General features: G+C 41.9%; 2 protein-coding genes across 3 annotated transcripts; one reads left to right on the forward strand and one right to left on the reverse strand.

Moving 5' to 3' along the window:
• The first annotated feature begins 448 nt into the window (after window positions 1–448).
• On the forward strand, window positions 449–17,295 carry smc4 (structural maintenance of chromosomes 4). The gene is given in 24 exon segments (XM_025007720.2): window positions 449–614; window positions 1,505–1,695; window positions 2,532–2,723; window positions 3,742–3,918; window positions 5,860–5,947; window positions 5,950–6,014; window positions 6,419–6,546; window positions 6,762–6,902; window positions 7,307–7,457; window positions 9,851–10,015; window positions 10,119–10,352; window positions 10,478–10,663; window positions 10,825–10,986; window positions 11,066–11,291; window positions 11,393–11,469; window positions 12,545–12,697; window positions 12,836–12,962; window positions 13,173–13,362; window positions 14,483–14,627; window positions 14,872–15,045; window positions 15,148–15,330; window positions 16,112–16,344; window positions 16,432–16,615; window positions 17,022–17,295. Coding segments are annotated over 24 exon segments (3,903 nt in total). The 3' UTR covers window positions 17,187–17,295.
• Window positions 17,296–17,877: 582 nt separating this feature from the next.
• trim59 (tripartite motif containing 59) lies at window positions 17,878–23,203 on the reverse strand. 2 transcript variants are annotated; one of them, XM_017424605.3, is made up of 6 exons: window positions 21,859–23,203; window positions 21,622–21,704; window positions 20,366–20,686; window positions 20,033–20,254; window positions 19,738–19,947; window positions 17,878–18,992 (listed from the first exon to the last, which is right to left on the reverse strand). In XM_017424605.3, the coding sequence occupies exons 3-6, from the start codon at window positions 20,618–20,620 to the stop codon at window positions 18,378–18,380; spliced, it is 1,302 nt and encodes a 433-aa protein (XP_017280094.1). In that variant the 5' UTR covers window positions 20,621–20,686; window positions 21,622–21,704; window positions 21,859–23,203; the 3' UTR covers window positions 17,878–18,377. The 2 variants fall into 2 exon arrangements, with proteins under 2 accessions (XP_017280094.1, XP_017280093.1); XM_017424604.3 differs by having other exon boundaries at window positions 21,622–21,732.
• Between the last annotated feature and the right edge of the window lie 6 nt (window positions 23,204–23,209).

The following is a 23,209-nucleotide window of genomic DNA, read 5'->3' on the forward strand; positions in this document are numbered from 1 at the left end:
GCGTGGCTATGCAGCATGGCTCCGGCTAATCGCTGGGGAGGGCTGAGAAATCAACTCATTTGCATATTAACTGTATTGTGTTTTCCAGTTAGTGGCGTTCAACTTATTTTATTTTATTTTTCGGATCATTACAGACGTATGAGGGGCTGATTACAAGACGGCTGCAAAGAGGATTTAGTTTAAATTTGTACTATTTTTTTTTTTAGCTTGAGCTCAAACTAACACCAGGTTGTCTTTTATTCTGAAGTTATTTATAGTTTTACCCACTGTTAGCTAGGGGGAAGCACATGGAATCATGGTAAATGATGTTTTATTTAAAAAGAGCGAGTAAACCGACTATAAGTGGAGTTTCTTTTTTTTTTAGGAGAAACCACTCATGGATATCCCCCCCTTTTTTCTTTTTTTTTCCTCCTTTTCCAAGCAGTGACCCCTTTCAGATTTCAAAACCATGCCATCTAAAACTGCGAAGAGCTCCACCGCCTCCTCCTCCTCCTCCAAGCCAACAGGGAGAGGGTTGCAGCCCCGGGATGACTCCGAGGACGGGCTGGATGTACCCCCACCAGAACCCGGGTCCGGCGGCCAAGAGGAGGAGGAGGCACCGCCGACAACTGCTGGCAAGTAACAAAAGGGCTGCTTTTTTTTTGTGTGTGTGTTGGTAGACTTTAGAGGCCACTTGGCTCAGCTTGTGGCGCTTTTATTTATTTATTTATGCAGCCTAAATCCGAACACGTAGTTAGCGTGGCTGATTTTATTTATTTATTTTTTTATTTTTATCCTCCATTTCAAAGTGCCAGTCATCAATAAGATAATTTTAATTTGATGCCGAGTGCACTCCTTTTCCTGCAGCGTCCTCAGCAAAACAAGGTAACTCGTATCGGGTGGGGGGAAAGAAATGTGTTTTGTTTTGTTTTATTTTGCTTTGTGAGTGAAGCTGGTTAAAGATAAATAACCTGATGACAGACTGGTTGCAGCTGATGCTTTTTATTCATTGGGATGTGTTTGGGTTTGGCTTGTTTTATGACTGAATGTGAGCACAATAGGTTCTGGACAGGTTCCTTGTAGCTTGGTGGCAACATAACCGTGTTGTGTCTTATTGCCTCAGAGGAGGATTATTTATTATTTTTTTACTTTTACTGACTGAGGCTTGACTGCTGAAGTAAAAAGAAATGGAGATGTTGTGATCGAGGTGTGCACTTTTTGGTTATTAATCATCGACGAAGTGAGGCTCTGCTCTTCATGTGGGGTGTTTGTGTCACAGAAATATAATGCAGATGATGTTGGCTCGTGTTGTCGGAACAAAGGAACATGACAACTTTCTCAGGAGTCGTTGTTAGGCTGTGTTTTGTTTGTGAGTGTGTTGTTTTTTTTACTATTGCGTTCCTCCACCCCTCCCCCATGCATCACTGTCCCTTCCACCTCCACCTGAAACGACTCGGAACAGGAGAATAAAAGTTGAACTTTTTTATTTATTTATTTTTTTACGGTGTGTGTGTGTGTGCCACAGATCCGTCCCTGGGGGAGGCTGCCGGGGCGGCTGATAACCGAAGCTTGGAGGAGATTCTCGGCAGCATCCCTCCACCCCCGCCCCCAGCAATGACCAATGAACCCGGCGCTCCCCGCCTCATGATCACGCACTTAGTGAATCGCAACTTTAAGTCGTACGCGGGCGAGCAGACTCTCGGGCCTTTCCACAAGGTGAGATCACTGCTGCTCGGAGGAAATCACATTTGCAGGCACCTCTTCACCTGACTTTGGCTTTAAACAAACCTCACTGCACACATCTTAACTTCTGCACCAGGATGCACAAAAAACCCCAAAAGGATTATTAATAATGGTCACTTATAAATATCAGGGTAAAAAGTCTCAATCCTCCATTTTGATTTACACTCTGAACCAGTGTGATTTATTGATGTGCCCACATTTTCTTCTTGTTATGACTTTATTACATTATTTGCCTTTTTTATCTCACTGCAAATACACATTTAAGCTAAAACTGGACCGATTTAATCCACCACTATTGTCCTCTTTTAAAATTTGGCAATCAGCCATGCCTGTGCCAACTTTATTACTTATCAAATAGGAAAATTAAGATGCAGCAGCAGCTGCTACAACCAGTTTACTGTAGCCCACAACCTTTTTTTAATTTTTTAAAAAAATATTTAAAGCAAGAACAGTCTAGTGTATATTGTTTTTTTTTAAGCGTACATCATCTAAGGGTTGTTAAATATACATAAATTTATGTTAAACAAATGTTGTTACACTTTGTTAAATGAAAGATGCATATTGGCTAAAAATATTTATTAAAAAAGTGGTGTATATTGGCTTTTGGCTGCCCTGATTTCTAAAGCTCTGCATCAGTGGAGCTTTAATTTAAACTTAACTACACTCATGAGAAATTTCTTCCCTCCCACAGATTTAATAGGTTAAAATATCTTATGGCTTCAAATGTTAGAGTATTTGTGTGTCAAGTTGTGTGTATTCCCATAAGTGATTTATATATTTTTTTGTTTTCTGTCATGCCTTCCTCCCAGCGATTTTCCTGCATCATCGGTCCCAATGGAAGTGGAAAGTCCAACGTGATAGATTCGATGCTGTTTGTGTTTGGATACAGAGCCCAAAAGATCAGATCGAAAAAGCTCTCCGTGCTGATCCACAGCTCTGATCAACACAAAGATGTGCAAAGCTGCTCTGTGGAGGTTCATTTTCAAAAGATTATTGATAAGGTATTTATATTTATACCTCTGTCCCTCAAAAAAACACACCATGCCCTCACTTTGTACCAGTTGATATTCAGTCCAAATGGAAAACCACTGTCAGGAATGTTCTTTTTGACCAAATGGTTGTCAGATATTAAATATATTGCTTCCTCAGCTCCTGTGTGCTCATATTGCCACTCATTTCTGACATCAGTGACTGAATACAGACTCAGATCAGTCGTGAAAGTTGCAGCAAACACCCACACATTCTATAATACGTGCTAGTATAGCTCCCAGTATTTTTAATATATTTTTAAAAAGAAACTATTTGATAAGGCCCTACCTATTTGACTGCACCTATCAGGATTAATACAGTAAGCTCATCTGTTAGGCAAAATATTAATTTATGTGCCTAGCTTTGCTAAATATCAGTAAAACAAGCAGAAATATTTTTTATACAATTAAATTTATTTGAATAATTTAACCTGCCACCAGGAGTGTGAGTAACTTTTGCCATGACTGCTTCTAAAGACATCTAAGTTTGCTTCATCATTACAATTTAATTTAACTCGGCTAGTTAAAATAATTGCACAATTTCTTCTAGTTTGTTAGCTTCACAGGGTATCATTTTTAAACTTTTATTTTTATTTATTTATTTAATTAATTTTTTCAAAGGTGGTGTACACAGCTTTAATGGAGTAAATGATTTTAAGGCGTGTACACGGCATACTTTGTGAAATTGTAATATCTTTTTTGCCCCTTTTTTAAAGTATTTATTTCAGTTAGGTGTGTTAAAGCACACTTCACTTTCTATTTTATTTATTTTTTTAGGAGTTTACTGCCATTGCCTTAGATTTAGAGTGGTCTTTTCATTAAAACACAAGCTAAACTGTCTTTTAAAATTTTATTAATTTTTTTCCTGACCGCTCCCAGCCCCTCAGTGTCCTGATTATCCCAGTTTGATGTGTTGATCTGTCTGGATCTCTCCTAAACTCTTCTGTTCTGCTGCTCTGTCTCTTCTGCCCCTCCCCCCCATCTGAGCCAGGAAGGAGATGACTACGAAGTCATCCCCAACAGCAAGTTCTGCGTCTCCAGGACTGCCAACAAAGACAATTCCTCAGCCTACTATATCAATGGCAAGAAAGCCACATTCAAAGAAGTGGGGGCTTTACTCCGAAGCCACGGTATTGACCTAGACCACAACAGATTTCTTATCTTACAGGTAATGGTGGATTTGTTTTTCTGTTCTCTTCTACTTTTAACCTGTTTTTTTTATTTGTGTTGTTATTATTATTCCTCCTTTGACCATCCCATTCTGTCAAAAGACTTCCTGCTTTTCATTTTTATCCCATCTCCCACTCGTCTTTGGGTTAGATGTTTCAAATATACCTTTTAAGCCATGCCTGGCTGATGGGCAATAACCTGCTGCGGTGGAACAGGAGAGGACAGGGTGTGTTCCCCTGCCGGACCTTGGATTGCTATAGCAGCGCATCATGGTTTGAAACAATGAGGAAATGGTGCGAACCATTATTTGCTGCTTTAGGATTTTGAGGAAAAGCTTCGATTTCACCGGTTCGAGGCAGACATTGAGAAACTCGCTCAGGTTTTGTTGTGGGGAAAACTCGGAGGGAGATCCACCGGTGAGGGCGGGTTGGACCTCGCTTCCGTTTGTGTACCTGCCACGCTTTAGCAGCACGTAAATATTGGCGTGTGACAACAGACCCCAACCCCAATATTGGCAGTGCTGCTTCAGTGTGGCTGGATCAAACATCCTCCATTACCATGGCTTTAATATCAGTTCAGCTTCTTTTTTCTTTTTTTCCCCCCACACACTGTGAATGTAATGCATTCTGAATACTTGGATTTTTTTTTAATTATTATTTTTTTGCTTGTTCGTTTATTTATTTATTTATTTTTGCAGATTTGTTTTGCACTGGGTTTGAACCAGTTCACTTGTTCCATTCCTGCCCCAGCTGAGCGTTTTACATCTGGCACGCCCATTATTACTGATTAACTCGAGGCATATGGGGCGATGACTTGTGTCAGAGCAGAGCTGAAAGGATGGTTTAAATTTAGTCCCAGTTCTCAGAGGTTTGTCATTTATTTTTTGGAGTTGGTTTAAGTTAAATAATTAGTTTGAAGTATTTTCTTTTTTTATTTCTTTTTAAATTTTCTGTAAGCATGCTCATTTCCATCCTTCTTGACTGTTTCTGTTCAGTAAAAGGGTTTGAGCTTGTTCTTCAAAGTCATGTCACTTTTCCAGGCTGGTTGCGAACGGGAAGATGTTTAATTTGAGGGACGATGTAAGAGTCATCCCTACCGATTTCTTATAGCTTCTTTCTGTCTTACATAAAAGTTATATTTATATATAGAAAACTATCCTTTATAAAACTTTATTGCTTTAAAATCTTACATTTGTGCTTAACTGAAATTGTTCCAACTAGTAACACGGTTTGCCAAATTATTTAAAACAAGAAGCACCCGGAGAGCACAAACCTCATAATCGATGTGATGACATCATGGATCCGAACAGTGATGACATCACAGGATGATGATGTCATGATCTCGATTACCACCAAAAATTAATAATAAAAAAATTAATGTTTGTGACAACCTCAACATTTCCTGACACTTTCGTAGAATCCGTTCATTACTTTTTGAGTCATTTTGTGCACAGACAGACAGACAAACCCTTCTGAAAACAGAGGAGGAGGTCAGTCAATGAAAATGAACACGTTCACAGCAGGATAATTATACTCGACTTGTTAAAACCTCTTCATGTATCTCAGATTTTGTTATACAAACAGGCATGTTTTAAAAAAAACATTAGAAATTTTAATTATGGTTTAATTATGGGCAGTGACTGTTGGTGAGATGCTGAGGTAATGGCATTTTATTTTATTTTATTAAATGAAGCTTCTTTAATCTGCATGATCATCCTCATCATATATATATATATATATATATATATATATATATATATATACTCACAAAATGTGTCCTTCAGTGACTTAACTTTGCTCCAGTTTGTTTTAAGGAGAGGAGGAAAATCGGACCATTATTATGTTGTACACAAAGCTTTACCTTTTTTAACAACGTTGTGGTTTTATGACCGTCTTTGCTTTGCTCTCCTCGCCAATGCTCTCTTCTGGACTGTACCCAGGGCGAGGTGGAGCAGATCGCCATGATGAAGCCTAAAGGCCAAACGGAGCACGACGAGGGGATGCTGGAGTACTTGGAGGACCTCATCGGCTCAAGGAGCCGATCCAAACTCTGGGTCGCTGCATCGAGCTTCTGAACGAGCAGAGAGGAGAGAAGGTGATGACACGCACGCCATCTGTCCACACAGGACAACCACCGTCCTTCCCTGAGTCTATTTATTTTTGTTTAGATAGAAAGATCTTTGAAAAGTGCTTTGGTTTAGATTTTTTTATGTGTGTTTATGTGATTATCTTTTGAAGAGAGCGTTGAGCTGGAAGAAGTAGATTTTTACTGTTTATATAAACTTAGATAAGACTCTGATTGACTTGGCTCTCTGACAGATATTAATGCCACTCAAATGTTTGGGCATGCCTGCCTGGTTGTTGTGAATGAATTTTCCTCAGTCACTTTTAAGGATTGCTTTAATTTCTACTTTCTGTTATTGTATTTTTGTTTTACTTTATAATGAAGGGAACTTTGTGGTCGGGTATTAAGTACCTTTTGTCTTTTTATTGTCCTAGCTGAACAGAGTGAAGCTGGTGGAAAAGGAAAAGAACGCTTTGGAAGGAGAAAAGAACAAAGCTGTGGACTTCCTAACCTTGGAGAACGATATCTTTAAACACAAGAGTCACCTTTACCAATATTATGTGTGAGTATATCGTTACCACTTTTCTGCTCGAAAGAAAAAACTAAAAAAAAAAAAATACAAATTAAAATGTAGAGTTGACACAGAAAAGCCTCACAGGTGCTGCATGACATCCTTCACTGATCTCTGCCTTTAAAAGTCCTTTACAGTACTAACAAACTGTTGAGTTTAATATTTCACTTTTTATTTTTAAATAAATATTTTCTGTTTGTCATCAGTCACGATCTGCAGAAACGTGTGGTGGAGAAGGAGCAGGAAAAGCAGAAGATCATGGAGGACACCAAGGAGCTCACAGAGAAAACTGCAAAAATCTCTCAAGAAATGGAAAAAATGAATCAAGAGCTCAAAAATGTAGAGAAGTAAGAAATCTGCTTTGTTTATTTTTACAACTAATATTACATGCTTTCTTGGATTCTGTCTTTTTCTTACTAATGAAATAATTTTGCAGTTTTTACTTCCTTTGTACATTTAGAGAAAAAGTTAAAATTTGTAAATACACACTGCTGATGTAGCAAAGGTGTATAAACTTATATAAACTTGTTTTTTGCTTAATAAGCCATTTTTGAATTTTGAAACTAGTGATTTTTAAAAGGGGAACAAAGTTTTTACAGAAAATATTTGCTATAAAAAACATTTAGTTTTCTGGGAGAAAAATATACATATATTTTTTGATAATTTCTGTAGCATTTAATGTTTTTTTCCTCTCTTTTAGAAGACTGACTTGAATTTAGTTTGTAAATTTCTGATGCCTTTCCTCCACTAGAAAACAAAATAAGATCAACAAGTACATTGAGACCCAGAAGGAAAAGTTCACCCAGCTGGACCTGCAGGATGTTGAAGTGCGTGAGAAGATTAAACACTCCAAGAGCAAGAACAAGGCACTGCAGAAGCAGCTGGAAAAAGACCAAAAAAAGGTGTGTTGGCCTTTAAGTTGCAGTTCCTTATCACACACAGTTCATTCACTTCATTTAAAGGCTACTATTAGCTTCTCTGTGGGAGATAAATCTGATAATATCACAGCAGAAACTCTGTTCGGAGTCATATAGATACATAATCTGTCATAAAAACCTTTATTTCCTCCCAATAGCTGCAGCAGACATTTATTAAAATGTAACATTAGGACACCAGTGGCATTATCAGACATACTTTGTTTACTTTGGTTGTGGCTGAGGGGAAAAAAAACAGAGAGGAAAAGAGAGAAAAAAAACTTGTTATAAAACGTAAACAGTTTTAATTTTAAAATGTTAAATTTGCAGTAATTTATTTTAAACCGGCTTGTTTTCATGTGTTGCGGTGTTTTTTTTTCCTCCCATTAAAGTATATGTTGAATTTAATGCTTTACAACGGTGAATAGTGCTTAAAAATAAAGTTGTTTTAAAATAAATAAATTTAGTTTGTTTCGTAGGAAAACTTGACTTTAAGCAGCAAGTTGAATTAATAATTACACCCATGACCTCAGCTCACACAAACACAAGATATTTAAAAAAAAGAACTTAAAAATAATTACAGGAAACAGATGCTTTATCTCTGTCATAAACTCCTTATTTCCTGATATTAAACATCTTCTCACTGAGATTAAAAAACTTTTTAGTTTTGAGTGGTTCTTACACCTGGGTTCTGCTGTGGCAAATTTAAAGAACTGCAAAAAGAAAGTGCCTGGATTTTTTTCCCCCTAATATTATTATTTTAATTTTTATTTGTTATTATTAATATTTATTGTTAAAGTTCTTTTGAATATTTAAAGAAAATGGAAATTCTCTGTAAATAAATAAATAAGTCTAAACATTTGTCTAAAAGCCTGCCTGAAATGTTTCAAAAAGTGTTTATTTTTACACCAATGTGCCTCAGAGTTATTGCTGCTCAAAGATAATCATCCTACAGTGAGATTATTCCTCTTGGTTAATTTCTTTTAATTTTTCACTATTTTTGTGACTAATAATGTTCCCTGGAGTGATTTCCCTTCTGATGGCATGTCAGATGCTCAGACAGTGTTGGACATATTTTCCTTCTGTGGCAGAAGATGAGTTGTTGCGTTTGTTTTGAAATGAATCGTCGTTAGCCGCAGTATAAAATAAAACCTCGTGTAAAACTGCAGATCAGCTTTTATGACAGGAAGAACCATCAGACAGAAATCAACCACTAGGGGGCTGTGAAGCGCCGCTCAGGTCGGTTGTTGATGTGCACTCTGCTTCACAGTTAGTTAATCACGTCCCCTTCGTTTCACACACCTACTGATAAACTGTATGTGTCGAACCGAGGCTCCTCTCAGAACTGCAGGGATGTGGGATATCTTTTTCCTTTTTTTCCCCCCTCATGCTCTGGAAATATCTTGGTCATAGGGGGAGCGAGGCAGAGGCAGGCTGACCTCTGGGGAGCAGTGTTCTGCTGTGTGGTAGTCAACTATGGCCTGGCTTGTGTAACGCTCCCAGCAGCCATATTCACATTTCACCCGCAGTTAAACCCGACAAAACATAAACTATACGTCGATGCCAGTTCTCTTGTTTTAGCTTTGCCAACATGCAGACTGTTGTGCCAGTCTTAATCGGAGCTCGTTCAGTCCTGGCTTTGACTTTTTTAGTCCATTACATGAGGGGTTTTGGCCGACTCTGGAATAAATTCAAAGTTGTCTAAAACTTTAGTTACACCTTTACACGTCTGTTCCCTCAGATCTGTCTTATCTGGTTTAGCTAATGAAATTTAACAAAAGTTTGGAGGTCCCCCTCTTTACGTGGACCTGCAGACGTGCATGTAGTCTCTAAAAACAGGAGTGTGTGGAATATCATCATTTTCATTTGGACTCCCAGGATGGCAGATTAAAGCCTGTTTTATTTATTTGTCACAGAAGAAGTGATGTGACAGAACCTCACTGTAGCTGTCGTGTGACATTAATTATTTTGTGTGGTAATAACTTTATTAGTAAAGGGGAAATTTGTCATGCTAAGAGCAGTTCTTTTGTAGTCAAAGCAAGAACTCAGTGTGGGATAAGATTGTATCAGGATGTTGAGTGAAGTTATGTTTTCTGTGTTTTTCTAATGATATAAGTGCCAAAAAATCTCTGATTTGAACCAATTTCCATGTACATTTCTTTATTTATACTTCTATTTTTCCAAACACTTTTGTTTATTTCTGTTTACAGTTTTGTTTAAATATCTAAATGTGAAGACATTTAATTTGATGGTTGTAAAAATGGTGGATTAATGAATTTCGTTGATGTCCAGTTCCAGTTGAAATTAATCATGCTTATAATCCATATTTGCATGTGTCTCTTCTGACTTTGACTTGTTCTCTCCTGTCTGTGGTTCTTCAGCTGGAGGAAGTGCGCAGCGTACCAGCCAGCAGCGAAGAAGCCATCTCTGAGGCGACAGCCCGCAAGGAAGACCTGGAGAAACAGAAGGCCAAAGAAGAAGAGAAACTGAAGGAAGTGATGGAAAGTCTGAAAGAGGAAACCAGCGGCTTGCAGCAGGACAAAGAGGTTTGTAAACACCAGCTCTTTTTTATGTTTTCACACGTTTCACTTGATTTCAGAAGGATAAACTCTGTGTTTGTTTTCCAACCTTTTTCTTTTCTCCTCTCAGAAAAAAGAGAAGGAGCTCATGGAACTCAGCAAGGCTGTGAATGAGACCCGTTCTCGTATGGATCTCGCCCAGTCTGAGCTCGACATCTATCTTAGCCGCCACAAAACGGCAGTGACGCAGCTCAACACGGCCAAACAGACGCTTCAGACAGCAACCGAGACACTGCAGGAACGCCGTGCCGCCATTAAAGACCTGCAAGTCACAATCCCCCAGAAGGAGCAGGAACTCAAGAAGGTAGAGCCTGATGTCAGCATCAGGATGTCATAAAAGAATAGAGCCATTTGTTCTGCTCACTTCAAATTTCTACAACAACTTCTGTTTCAAAAGTTTCTTCCCTTTTTTTTTTCTTTTCTCTGCAGGACCAGGAGGAGCTGGAGAAGCTGACGAAGGTGGATACCGAGACCAAAGAGATAGTGAGAGAACTGAGGCAGAAGGTGGATGAAGCCAAGAGCTCTCTGTCCTCCAATCGCAGTCGAGGAAAAGTCCTGGGCGCTTTAATGCAGCTGAAGAAGAGCGGCAGAATTCCTGGCATCTATGGAAGATTGGTAAATTTTTAAAAATCTGTTTGATTATTTATATACACATCACATTAGCACTTTTTGAACGTCTCATTGGGTTTATACGTATTTACTCTTTAGCCATTCATTTTTTTCAGTAAAAATGGAAAGCTATAAAATCAGTATTTTGAATTTCTCTCTGATTGTAGGGAGACCTTGGAGCCATAGATGAGAAGTACGATGTGGCCATTTCCTCTTGTTGTGGCGCTCTGGACAACATTGTAGTGGACACCATTGACACGGCTCAGAAATGCGTCACTTTCCTTAAAGAACAGAACATCGGGGTCGCCACTTTCATCGGCCTGGACAAGGTAAAAAGAGTGACTTCAGAACCTCGGTCACAAAAGGTTTTTTTTGTAATTCCTGCCTCACTGCTTCTTCTTTGCACAGATGAAAGTGTGGGAGAAGAACATGGCTCCCATTCGCACTCCAGAGGACAGCCCTCGCCTGTTTGACATGGTGCAGGTGAACGACGAGAAGGTGCGCCCGGCCTTCTACTTTGCCCTGAGGGACTCGCTCGTAGCCAGAGACATGGAGCAGGCCACCAGGATGGCCTTCCAGAAAGACAGGCGCTGGAGGGTGGTCACCCTGAAGGGACAGATCATCGAGATGGCTGGTGGGTGACTCATGTCTCACTTCCTGGTTTTCTTTTGTTAGCGTATTTTGATCTTTTGTTTTGATGTTTTGTTCTTATTTTACCTGTGGTGTGTTTCACAGGAACCATGACCGGAGGAGGAAGAGTGATGAAAGGCAGAATGGGTTCTTCCATCAGTGCTGAGGTCTCCCAGGTGGAGGTAAAGTTCAAAGTTCACAAAACGACGTTTATTAGATTTCTTGGAACATGTAAAACCCTTTTTTTTTAAAGAGGTCACAATCACAAATTTCCTAAAATGATATGTTCACGTTAATTGTTGGCAGATACAATAATAATATCAACAGAAAGAATGAACTGTTTTTGTCTTTTGCTCACAAAGGTTTTGGTAACGCTACCTGTTAAATGTTCAAAAATATATCGGGCAATTTCACCCAAAAAGGAGATTTAAAAAACAATTTCTTTATTCAGGGTTTCTGTGGGGCATTAAAGTCATTCAATGGATTTTTCCCAAATTAAAAGGCATTAAACTTAATTTCAGTTGCAATAAGAACATTTTCATTAGTTTTCAAGAAAAATGAGATCAGATGAGAGGTTTTGGAAATCTGCAAAGCGACGTATCGACAGAAGCGAAGTTGTGGCTCAATAATGTGATGAAGTGGGGATGATCTGTGCGACCATGCGTTCATAAAATTAAGCTACAAACAGATTTATTACTGAGGAAAGATCAGTGATGAGGAGCACCAAAATTAGTTGACCGCAAAGTGAATCGGTAAACAGAGTTAAGTCGTCATGTTTTGAAAACGATACGAGGGAGACGCCCGTCACTCGGCTGAGTTTTACTCCACGCCGCCTCCTTCTGCAACGCTCCCCTCATTAAAAAAAAAAAAGCTTGTGAAGCACAAAACAAAAACCCAACGTGTGTAATAGTTTATGGATTCGGTGTCAATGAATGGCTTAAAAAAATAAAAGCCTTAAATTAGTCTGATTTCTGTAGAATATATTGTAATATTTCAACCAAATGTAAACAGAAGCTGCTGAACCATAAAAACAACAATGTTTATCAGTTTGTTCAAGTTTTATTGTGTAAAAACTACTTTGTTTCTTTAGGGCTGCAGTGACCAGCTATCAGACTTTATCAATCAGGTTTTTTTTACTCAGTACAGCAGAGTTGTGATCTTCAGACATAACCAAGACCAATAGTCTTCTTGTACCCTAAATGACAACAAGCCATTAGTATACAAAACATGATTTTATTTAATTTTTCTTTTCCCCAGCTTGATCGTATGGAGAGCAAGCTGAACGAGAAAGTGTCACGGCTGCAGAGCTGCCAAGAGAGAAAGCTGCAGCTGGAGGAGAACATCCAGCGCCTGCAGCCGCAGCTCAGAGAGATGAAGAACACCCTGGAAAAATACACCAACAGCATGAGTGTGAGCATTTTAGCCACCCAGTTTCTGTCAGACACTATCCGCCGCTCATATCCGCGCATAAAACGTCACCGTGGAACTGACCAGGTGTCCTTTGCTCCGCGGCGGGGTGTTTTTTTTTTTTTTTCCTTCCTCCCTCAGAGTTTAGCTGACCAGGAGACTCACTTGAAACTTCAGATTAAGGAGCTTGAAGCCAACGTGCTGGCAGCTGCCCCAGACAAGGCCAAACAGAAACAGATGGAGAAGAGCCTGGAGGCGTTCAAAAAAGGTAGAAACTTCTGTAAACTGTAAGGAGAAATGTTAATTACTGAATGTCAGACTATTCCCTCTTAGGTGGGATTAAGTTTTTATTTATAACACAAATACACTCCTCGTATTAGTGCTTTGCAGTGTGTCAGAAGTTAGTTTTAAAGAATAATTTTCTTTTTCCTTCATGCTACTTTTTTTTTTTTTTTTCTCCAAACACTTGTTCTGTCAGACTATGAGTCAGCGTCCAGTAAGGCTGGGAAGGTGGAAAATGAGGTGAAACGACTCCACAACTTGATTGTAGACATCAACAGCCACAAGCTGAAGGCTCAGCAGGACAAACTGGACGAGGTCAACAAGGAGCTGGACGACTGCTCCTCCATCATAACCAAGGCCAAAGTGGCCATAAAGACAGCTGATCGGTGAGAAAAAAACCTCTGATGTCTTAAACACGAGCTCCACTGCTCCTCTATGAGACTTTATGCTACATGAACATGGATCTGTTGTGAAATAAATGCATTTTGTCCATGCAAGTGAAAGATAAGAGCTGAATTTACATTTGAAGAAAATTTTTTGGACGCGACCCAAAGCCCCGTCACGTCTTCATCGCCTCTGCCACACGCTGAGGCGAGCTCGGCTGCCGCAAAGCCGCTCATTTTAGTGACAGCCTCACAAAGCTGGCAACGATCCGTCCTGCCATGCGTCATTATTTATTTGATTAAAACAAAGCGTTGAGCGTGAGCACGGGGGAGAGACAGACAGAGAGATCACCAGCAGTAAAGTAAATCCCCACCTCCTTGTTCTAGCAGCTGTGATTAAAGACGTCTTCGCTGTTCGCTCTGTGGCTGGACATCCTGGACATATGGTCTGCTGTTCAAACCGGAGCAGAGGCTGTGTGTGATGTGGTGTTCCCCATGACCGGCTAGAACCCTTCGTTTATGTTGTTAGTTCTCTCATGGCTGCTGTTTCAGACACTCTAAAAGTATTTAACTCCAGAAACACAATTATATTTCTCCTAATCCAAGCTTAATATATGCGCTCCAAGTACGAGACTCGTGTGTCAGCAAGTGTCGTCCTAATTGTTTTCACTAATCTGTGTTTCTGCTTCTGTTGAGTCACTTAACAGACGCGCCATATTAACGTGATTAATGATCTCAGCCTGGCAGTCAGGGGATTTCTGTTCGTCTTGTTTGAAAAGAATTATTTATGAGCTGTGTCAGATGATTATTTTTACCCTCGGAGCGAGGGTAAAACTACATCCGGTGGAACGACTGGGGTGTGCTTTTGTTTGGCGTGAGGATGCAGAAGATGTCTTCGTCCGTCGTAAGGCCGTAAAGGTTTTGCCCAACAGAAGGAAAGCCGTCTCGGCGCGTGTCCTCTGCTGACAGACAGACCGAAGCTGCTGCTCACGTTCCAGCTGGCTGAGAGCCACTTCTCAGAATCCCCCTGTTCAGTGTTGCCCTCCTGCTCCTGCTCTCATGTTCGTCGCTACACCTCTGAAAGGAGAGTTTTGTTTTGTTTGTTTTCTGTTCGTCTCTGTAGAAACCTGAAGAAGTGTGAGGAGAGTATCGCTCGGGTTCAAGGTGAGCTGGAGGAGAATGGGAAGCTGATGGCTGAGCTCACAGAACAGCTGAAAAAACTGGAAGACGAGGCCGGGGAGATCATGAAGGCCTGTCACGAGGCAGAGGCGAGTGCTGATTTACTTTAAGCTTCAATTTTCCAAAACCGTGGGTAGATCATTCATATCAGTCAAATCAAACGTTTTTCTTCTCACATGAAAACAGAAAGCTCTGTGGTGTTAACAGATCAGATCAGACGTCCTTTCATCACGTGTTTCAGGAAGGAAGGAAGGAACAGCATCAGTTTTGTATTGTTTTGCTAACTTCTGATGAAATAACTGGAGTATTTGTGTTTGACTCCTGATCCATTAGGCTGCCCTGCCAGAGGTTCAGGAGCAGTATCAGGCCGTGACCAAAGAAATCAAGATCCTGCAGCAACAGGAACACGCGCTGCAGGAAGAGTCCCTCAACGTGCGCCTGTCCATCGAGCACATCGACGCCCTCATCACGAAGCACAACGGAAAGATCAAGTACTGGCAGGATGAGGTGAAGCAGCGGGTTGAAGTTCTTCTTGTGATTCTGATCAGAAACCAGCCTCCTGGGTTTTCAGCACCATGTAAAACCTCCTGTGACGTTTCTGCTCAACAGGCTGCAAAGCTTTCCCTTCACACCATCGACGGCCAGCCAGCGGAGGAGCTGCGTGCGCTTCCTCCCGCTGAGCTCGAAGCCATCTCTGATCCCAACGTCATCGTCGACAAGATGAGCACCCTGGAGGTCCAGTGTGGTCAGATCAAACCCAACCTGGGGGCCATCGCCGAGTACAAGAAGAAGGTACGCCGAGGCTCACGAGACGTGATCAGCTGGCCGATGGTGGAGAAAAATGGTTTCACTTTGATTCAGCTGCTCTGAAACGAGTTACAGGAATGACTCAGAAAATGAATATTATAAGATGTTTTCTTCTGCTGTCGGTGGAAGATTACAGAAAAATCTGAGCTGGTGCTTCTTTAGTTTAAAACTGTTTATAATTTATTGACTTTTAGCATCAAAAATGTCACTTTAACACTAAAAGTATTGTTTTTAGTTTTCAGAACAGAACAGTAAGGCAGGTTTCAGGGTTCCTGAGGAGCAAAGAATAGTGTTCTCAGACTCTATGCTGTTGTATTTTCTAGAAATTAAGTCTAAATCTCTAAAGGTTGCTTTTTCACATTGTATATTAAAGATAAACACAGTGATGTCCACTTTGAGTTCAAATTGTAATAAAACTAACCAGAAATTCAACTACAGAACTGATTAATCTGTTTTTACTGTTTGTCAAAGAAAATGTTGCTTTAACTCTTTATTATACCATGTAAGGTTAGTTTGTGTTGACAAATTTTTTTTATATATATATATATATATATATATATACACACACACACACACACACACACACACACACACACACACACACACACACACACACACTGCACCAGGACTCGAATGCCACCAACTGCTGTCAGAAATTAGTCTGAAACTCAGACATATACAGGGACTGAAACCAAATGACAAGCACTTTGTTTTCAAGACAGTTTATAATGTAATTCTCTTTAAATTCACGTGTGTGTGTGTGCAGGAGGAGCTGTACCTGCAGCGCGTCGCTCAGCTGGATGAAATCACCACAGAGCGGGACAGATTCAAACGTGCCTACGAGGATCTGCGCAAGCAGCGGCTCAACGAGTTCATGACCGGCTTCAACATCATCACCAACAAGCTGAAGGAGAACTACCAGATGCTGACGCTGGGCGGAGACGCGGAGCTGGAGCTCGTGGACAGCCTGGACCCCTTCTCCGAGGGCATCATGTTCAGGTAGGACCGGAGGACGGAGCACGAAGCCAGAGCCGCTCGGCGGGATTCACATCACCCTTTCTTGTTTTTTTTTTTTTTTATCTTCAGCGTTCGTCCTCCTAAGAAAAGCTGGAAAAAGATCTTTAACCTGTCGGGAGGAGAGAAGACCCTCAGCTCCCTGGCTCTGGTGTTCGCTCTGCACCACTACAAGCCCACGCCGCTCTACTTCATGGACGAGATCGACGCCGCTCTGGATTTCAAGAACGTCTCCATCGTGGCCTGTTACATATACGTGAGTACAGGCAGCGAGTCCGATTCTGAGGAAACGGGTTTGAGTTTGATTCATTTTTCTGAAACTAGCCGCTAACGTGTCGCCAGAAAGAAAGACGAGGCTCTGCTCCTAAAGTCGGAGGACTGAACCGAGTTAAACGGAGACTTTTCCGGATCTTTCAGTCCTGATTTCAAAGCTGCCAAACGGCATCGCATAAAGACTTGTTATTAAAGTTCGACTCAGTTTCTGGACTCGGATCAGAAGATTTTAGGCCTCAAACCGCCAGGTTTTTTTTTTTGTTGTTGAGCTTTTAAATAAAAGTTCATTTTATTCTTGTGATAAAAATGTCACATCTGGGGCAGCTACATGTTAATCCTCAACTAAATTGATTTTTTTTTTTTTTCCTCCCCCCTCCCTCTGTGTTCAGGACCAGACAAAGAACGCTCAGTTCATCATCATCTCCCTGAGGAACAACATGTTCGAGATCGCAGATCGCCTCATCGGCATCTACAAAACGCACAACACCACCAAGAGCGTCGGGATCAACCCTAAAACCATCGCCTTCAAAGAGACCGAAGCAGTCTCTGCGTGAACCCGGAGCCTCGCCGCCGGATTTTAACCCCGTGTAAATATTTGACTGTCCTGTCAGTAACATGCTGCTATTTCTATCAACCAAACCAATAAATCTTTTCTCAAAAAAGGCTGATCTGATGTTAGCTCTGCACACTTAAGATACAAATAAGAACCACTTGATATGTTCCAGTCTTCTTTATGTCAATTTATTCCCTTAGCACAATAAAATAAAGTTTACTAAAGTGCTTTAAATTCAGTTAAACAATAAAAGCAAAACAAAACAGTCAGTCTGAGCTGAGAGACAAAACCTTCAGTGGCTTTTTAATTTTTTTTTAATCACAAATATGGTGGCACAAATAAATTATCGTTCCAAATGTCTTTCATCCAAGTTCTCTGTGCCAATATATTTCATCCACAACCTTATTGAAAATGTGGGTTTAATAATCGCACATCAGGTTTTTCTAATTTGTTGCAAGTTAAGAGTTTCGTTTTAATCAGCTTGAATCTGCGTTGGTTTGGTCAAAGTCAATTCTTCTAACTACAGGTCAAAAAGACTTGAATCCTGAGCACACAGATATTGGACATTAAAAATAAATCCACCTGGAGGACCTGTGGTGGTCCGAAGACCTTTCAGAGACCTTAAACGCCTCACGGAGCAACAAACTTCACTGATTCAACTCCCGCAGTAAGAACGGACGTCAAGGCCCCACTGGCGATTTGAAGTCAGTAAAATACATTTATTTTTGTGTTGAAAAAAGTAGAGCAGTTTATAAACATTTAGGTGCAACAGGAGGTTTATGCAGCGATACAAATTTATACACAACTGTTTTTTTTTTATGTAACATAAAATTTCAGTTTCCATTATAACAAACTACACATTTTTTTTACTAATAAAAACAGGACAATCCTGAGTGCAAAGTGCTGCTTATGAAGGCACAGGTTGGGAGCAACTCTGCACCACGACCACATGATCAACATTTTTTACTCTTCATGCTCTGAATGGAACACATGAGCTGAGCCACATTTTTCTGATGCTTCGTCTCATGATGGAGAAAAGTGACTCAAACACGGTTAAACTGAAAACACTGAGCGACAAAATCTGTGCATAAAGTAACAACATCTGCAGGAACAGTAAAATAAATATCTGCTTGTTTCTTTTTGGTCGAGCTTCTCCTGAATACAAGAGGAATTAAATGTTTTTAACTTTAGTTCAACAGTCGGAGTGTGAGGAAGCTGAGGGTTTTTGGTTCTGGTTGCAGCAAGACAGAGTCTTAAAGAAAGCTTCCAGCTGCAGAATGATTTTATCTTTCACTGAAAAGAGCTGGAAGCTCCAACCTTCCACCTCCGCCGCCATCGCATCCCACGCGGACGCAAGGAGGTCGCTGCTCAGGCTGGAGCGGGACGGGGAAGAGAACCCGAGCAACGCCCATCCAACCGGGTTCACCCACAGCGCCGCCACCACTGCCATCAGCAGCGCCCCCAGCAGGACCACATAGGCGGCGGGCTGCAGCTCACGCCGCCCGACCCGTTCCTCCCCGATGGGTCCGATGACCTGGACCTCGGTTTCCACGGCGCCGCATCGGGTGCAGCAGCACACCTCGGGCACCGGAGCCCGCTCCAGGCTGCCGACGGTCACGGAGGGCCAGTGCTGCCGCAGGAACGCCGCCGTCCTCGGGGTGACGGCGAGGTCGATGGCGGACGGCAGCGGGGTGTCGAGGAAGCGCTCCACCCGCTCTCGGAACGAGTGCACCTTCTCCAAAAACACCAGAGGGGAGTCTTCGTCCTCCAAAGACGAGCCCAGAGACACCAGGTCCAGCTGCTCCTCCTGCAGGAGACATGTTAGAGGTCCGCTTTACACCGAGGAAAATACTTCTTCTTCAATCTGTACAGGCCGGTACTTCCTGGATACTTGGCTGTTTTAAGTATTACTACAGTACTTTTTGACTGCTCCGCATTGAGAATAAAAAAACCTGGAAACAGTCATTATCTTTAATGGCTGAGCATACAAGGATAAATCTAGATGAGAAAAATTAAATGTCCCAAAACAAGCAACATTTGTGCCTCGCCTTTTGTCTCGACTCAAGGAATCCCTAATCTTAATAAACTCCTAAAGTAATAGTCCCGATTCGTTTAGCCCGTTCCTCGTGTTTCTGGTTCACACCTACAGGCAGTATCTGACGGATGGAGGTGAGTCAAACCCCAGCTCTTATGCTCCTGAGAAGCACGTGACACAACTCGGGTATCGACCGGCTGCTTTAATGCTCTGAGACTCGACGCGTCGATGTTTCTGATCAAAGCTGAAGCGACTCGTTGCTGCCCAGTGAGAGTTCACCTGAAGGGGAAGAGTTTCTAAAACTACTTGGCTCGACAGAAAGACTTTTTCAGGGGGAAACGCCACAAATGGCGCCGTCTGTTGTAAGCTAGATAACATTACAGCCTGTTGGAAATATTAAGAAAAAGACATTTTGGATCTGTTTGTTACAGAAATGAGAGTATTGGCTTCTTAAAAAGGGTGTCACAGTTTGTTGGGGATTCTGTGACTGAATTAGCAGAACCTGAGGTTTACCCACCTGCAGCTCCTTCACTCTGTGGATGAGGGGGTCGTACGCCCGCGACACCTCCGCAGCGGCTCCATCTAAAGCCTCCAGGCAGGCTCGTTTCTTCCTGGCCAGCACCTCCTCCAGCGAGAGGAAGAACTGATCGACTTCCTCCCGGTCCTGCCTCACCAGAGCCTCGCAGCGAGCCCTGTCCTCCTCCAGCTGCTCCGCCAACTCGCACACCTGCCGAGGGAGCGCACCTCCGATCAGCGAATCTGGTCACACCCGTTGCCTTTCATCCGAGGACCTGCACCCCCCCCGGTCCCACCTGAGCCCATCTCTGCTCCGAGAGTCTGGCGAGCAGCAGCGCTGGAGTTCGTTTCTCCCTGACGAAGGCGGCCTGCAGGTCGTCGATGGGGTGGCCCTGGTGCTGCCCGACGGTCAGGCACAGGCCGCAGATCAGCTGCCGGTCCTGGATGCAGAACATGTTCAGGGGCTGCCTGTGGTGCTCCTGGCAGGACGGGGGCCGAGGCTCGCCGTCCTTCCGGTACTGCGGGCGCAGAAACACGAAAACACGAGAGACAAACGAGGACAGGAAGTCACGAGGGAGGGGAGAGGGGGGAGGACGGACGTTTTACAGAAACACGAACGAGCCTCCTACTTTGTCGACGATTGCCCGCAGGGACACGTTGGCGGGCAGGGCGTCCACGCCCGCCGGGGGCAGCTCCACCACGCCGCGGCAGTTGGGACACTTTATGGGCAGGCGGAGCGGACGCCAGATGGAGTGGTTGGTGGACGCCTGGAGCAGGTTGTCCAGGCAGGTCCTGCAGAAGGTGTGGGAGCACGGCAGGACCCGCGGGTCAGAGAACAGGGAGTAGCACACGGAGCATGTCAGGTCCTCCTCGAGGTTCTCCATGATGGAGGCAGGACACCAAACTCAGGTAAGAAGGGGGGAGGGAGGGGGGAGAACTACATGTTGCTCCTGTTTGGAAAAAAAATCATCAAATCACCACAATTTATAATTTGTTCCATTTTATGTAGTTGTATGTCTGTGTTTTATTAATCCAAATGATAAAAATGTTCAGGTGACAGGTGGTTCCTGGTAACAAAAGCGCCTGAAGATCCAATTTATCACCAACAACAACAAGGTGGAGGTGGGAGACAATGTTTTTGGCCACTTCTGAGTCTTTACCTGATTCAAGATGGCTACCACACTTAATTTAAGGCACTAAAATGACTTTAACTAGGTCGATTTTACAGATACTGAACCAAACCTCAGTGTGGTAGTCGTTGAGAGTCATCCTGAACACATACTCTGAAAAATTAGACAAGATTATTTCAAATTTTGTCACTAAACTAATCTCTGGATTCACATCTAAACCTGATCAACTTCTGGAGTCAAGCCAACCAAGATGGCCGAAACAAAAACGTTAGTTTTTGCAGATATTGAGCTAAATTTTGATGTGTTAGTAGCTGAGAGTCATCCTCAACACAGTCCTGAGATTGTCGAGGTTTGACCGGAAAAAGGGGCTCCACAACCCAGAAACATCGATCAAATCCACTTTTAAACAGACTGCAAGTCCGTTTATGACAAGTTTAAAGAAATGTGAAGCTTGTGACTTTAGCAGTGTACTGGAAGTCACCCTAAAAAACACGACCATCAATGTAAACAAAATGTGACACTTTCAATGTATACATTTTAAAAATGTCAATATTATTAACCGGTTTAAATTTGCAACAACGTGGGACTTCTTTAACCAAACTCACCCCAGACAGGCTTTGCTGTCGACAAAACAACAGCAAACGCTACTTTTTATTCATTTATTATGAGCTGCCGTGTTTCAACGATTTCAGCTGCGATGACAAGACGTGAACCTTTATTTTAAATGTGTTTTAAGTAAGTTTTATAACACTCACCGTCAGCTCTGAGAAGTGTTTTGCTCCAAAACAGCTTTCATTTCCCGTTGCCCCCGCTGCCTTCAGGCGCACATAGTAAATTTCTAAAGGGGAGCAGGCGAAAACGGAAACCTGAAAATTAAAATATGTAGCTCATAAACAAAATGCTCCTTTCTTCTTTAATTTCGTTCTTCGTGGAATATCTATACAGTTGAAAGAAAAACTCAAATGGATAGTCTTGTTTACATTGTAACTTACAAGCAATCGTTTAATGAAGTTGCAGCTCAGGATGGGCGTCTTCGATTTTAGTTTCCCGACGGCTTTCGAATGCAACGTTTTCCTTTTCAGTAGTGCGCATGCGGACAAACGGTCATTCCAGCCAATCAGATCGCGTCATTTCCCAGTTTGAACTCAGCTTCTCGACCGTTGACAGAAAAACGGATAAATATCTCCATTTTTCTCCCACAACAAAAAACAAAACACACACACACACACACACACAGTCTCTCGGGTTCGGGTTTCACTATTTATTTTCTTTTTAGACAACCTAGCCTTGTAGCCTAACAACCCATCAAAGGTTTTTAGCCTTTTTTTTCCTTCTTTTTTCATCCTTCCATGTCATAATTTTATTATTTGAAACCACTTTTGCTAACAAGGAATGCTGCAAAAAACAAACAAAAAATATTACCCCTATGTTCAACAGAAGGTTTTATGAGCACAATGTGTAATCATTACTACAGTGTTTGAAGTTAACACAAAAAAAAAACTGGAGGATAAGCTTGTACACTTAGCTTGAGGAGCAAAAGAGGGGGTNAAAAAAAAAAAAAAAAAAAACAGGGCCGAGAACTCTGCAAGGTACTACAGTTACAGCAAACTTCTCCATGGGTTCATTTATTATTCAGGAAAACCCACTTAGAACAGCTCCAGTCTGATGCATGGGACACCTCTGAGCGTGAAGAAAAGGCAGGTTAAATTCCCCTTCCTCGTCAAGCAGATTAACTGCTGCTGCTCCTGAAACAAAGTCATTATTTTCTCAAGCAGCACTAAAAAAAAATAAGAAAAAGATCATCGGATCACTCCAGAAAGGACGACAAAGACTGCGGTTTGAGTGATGCGTGACGTGGAGGGCCGCCGGCGGGTGGGAAACACGTGAAACCCGCCGGCGCATCTTCAGAAAGACTCCTTCAGGCCTCACTTTGCAGCAACGTGTGCAAAACGATACGGATTATTCAGCAAATTGGACAAGAGTGAGGATTAAGGGAAGAAGAGGGGGAGGGGGGACATGTAACATTTAAGCACAGCTTTACTTAAAATGAAAATTACACTGTGTTCACAGCCTAAAGGAAACTAAAATACCCTAAAAGTAACTGTGCTATCGTTTAGTACATGCAAGGGTTATGGTTCACAATCCTATGCGAGATGGCCGCGGGGGGTCTCTTCTTCTGTGGTGGCAATGGGTGCTGTCGCAACAAGACCGCAAAGCAGTGATTCTCCTTTTTTTTTTTTATGTAAATTTTTTTTAAATTTTTCGATGAAAAATTGAGAAAAAAAATGTGAGGCGTTACGAGAGGCTGATTCACGGCGTCGGGGATTTTTACAGCATCGAGCC

Source organism: Kryptolebias marmoratus, linkage group LG2 (genome assembly GCF_001649575.2).
Source record: "Kryptolebias marmoratus isolate JLee-2015 linkage group LG2, ASM164957v2, whole genome shotgun sequence".
In the NCBI taxonomy this organism is placed as follows: domain Eukaryota; kingdom Metazoa; phylum Chordata; class Actinopteri; order Cyprinodontiformes; family Rivulidae; genus Kryptolebias; species Kryptolebias marmoratus.

Coding starts and splice junctions, on each gene's coding strand:
- trim59 (XM_017424605.3), bottom strand. CDS start 20,620: ATGGAGAACCTCGAGGAGGACCTGACATGCTCCGTGTGCTACTCCCTG. Junction 20,255..20,365: donor TGCGGGCAATCGTCGACAAA/GTAGGAGGCTCG, acceptor CTGCGCCCGCAG/TACCGGAAGGACGGCGAGCC. Junction 18,993..19,737: donor ACAGAGTGAAGGAGCTGCAG/GTGGGTAAACCT, acceptor TGTCTCCTGCAG/GAGGAGCAGCTGGACCTGGT.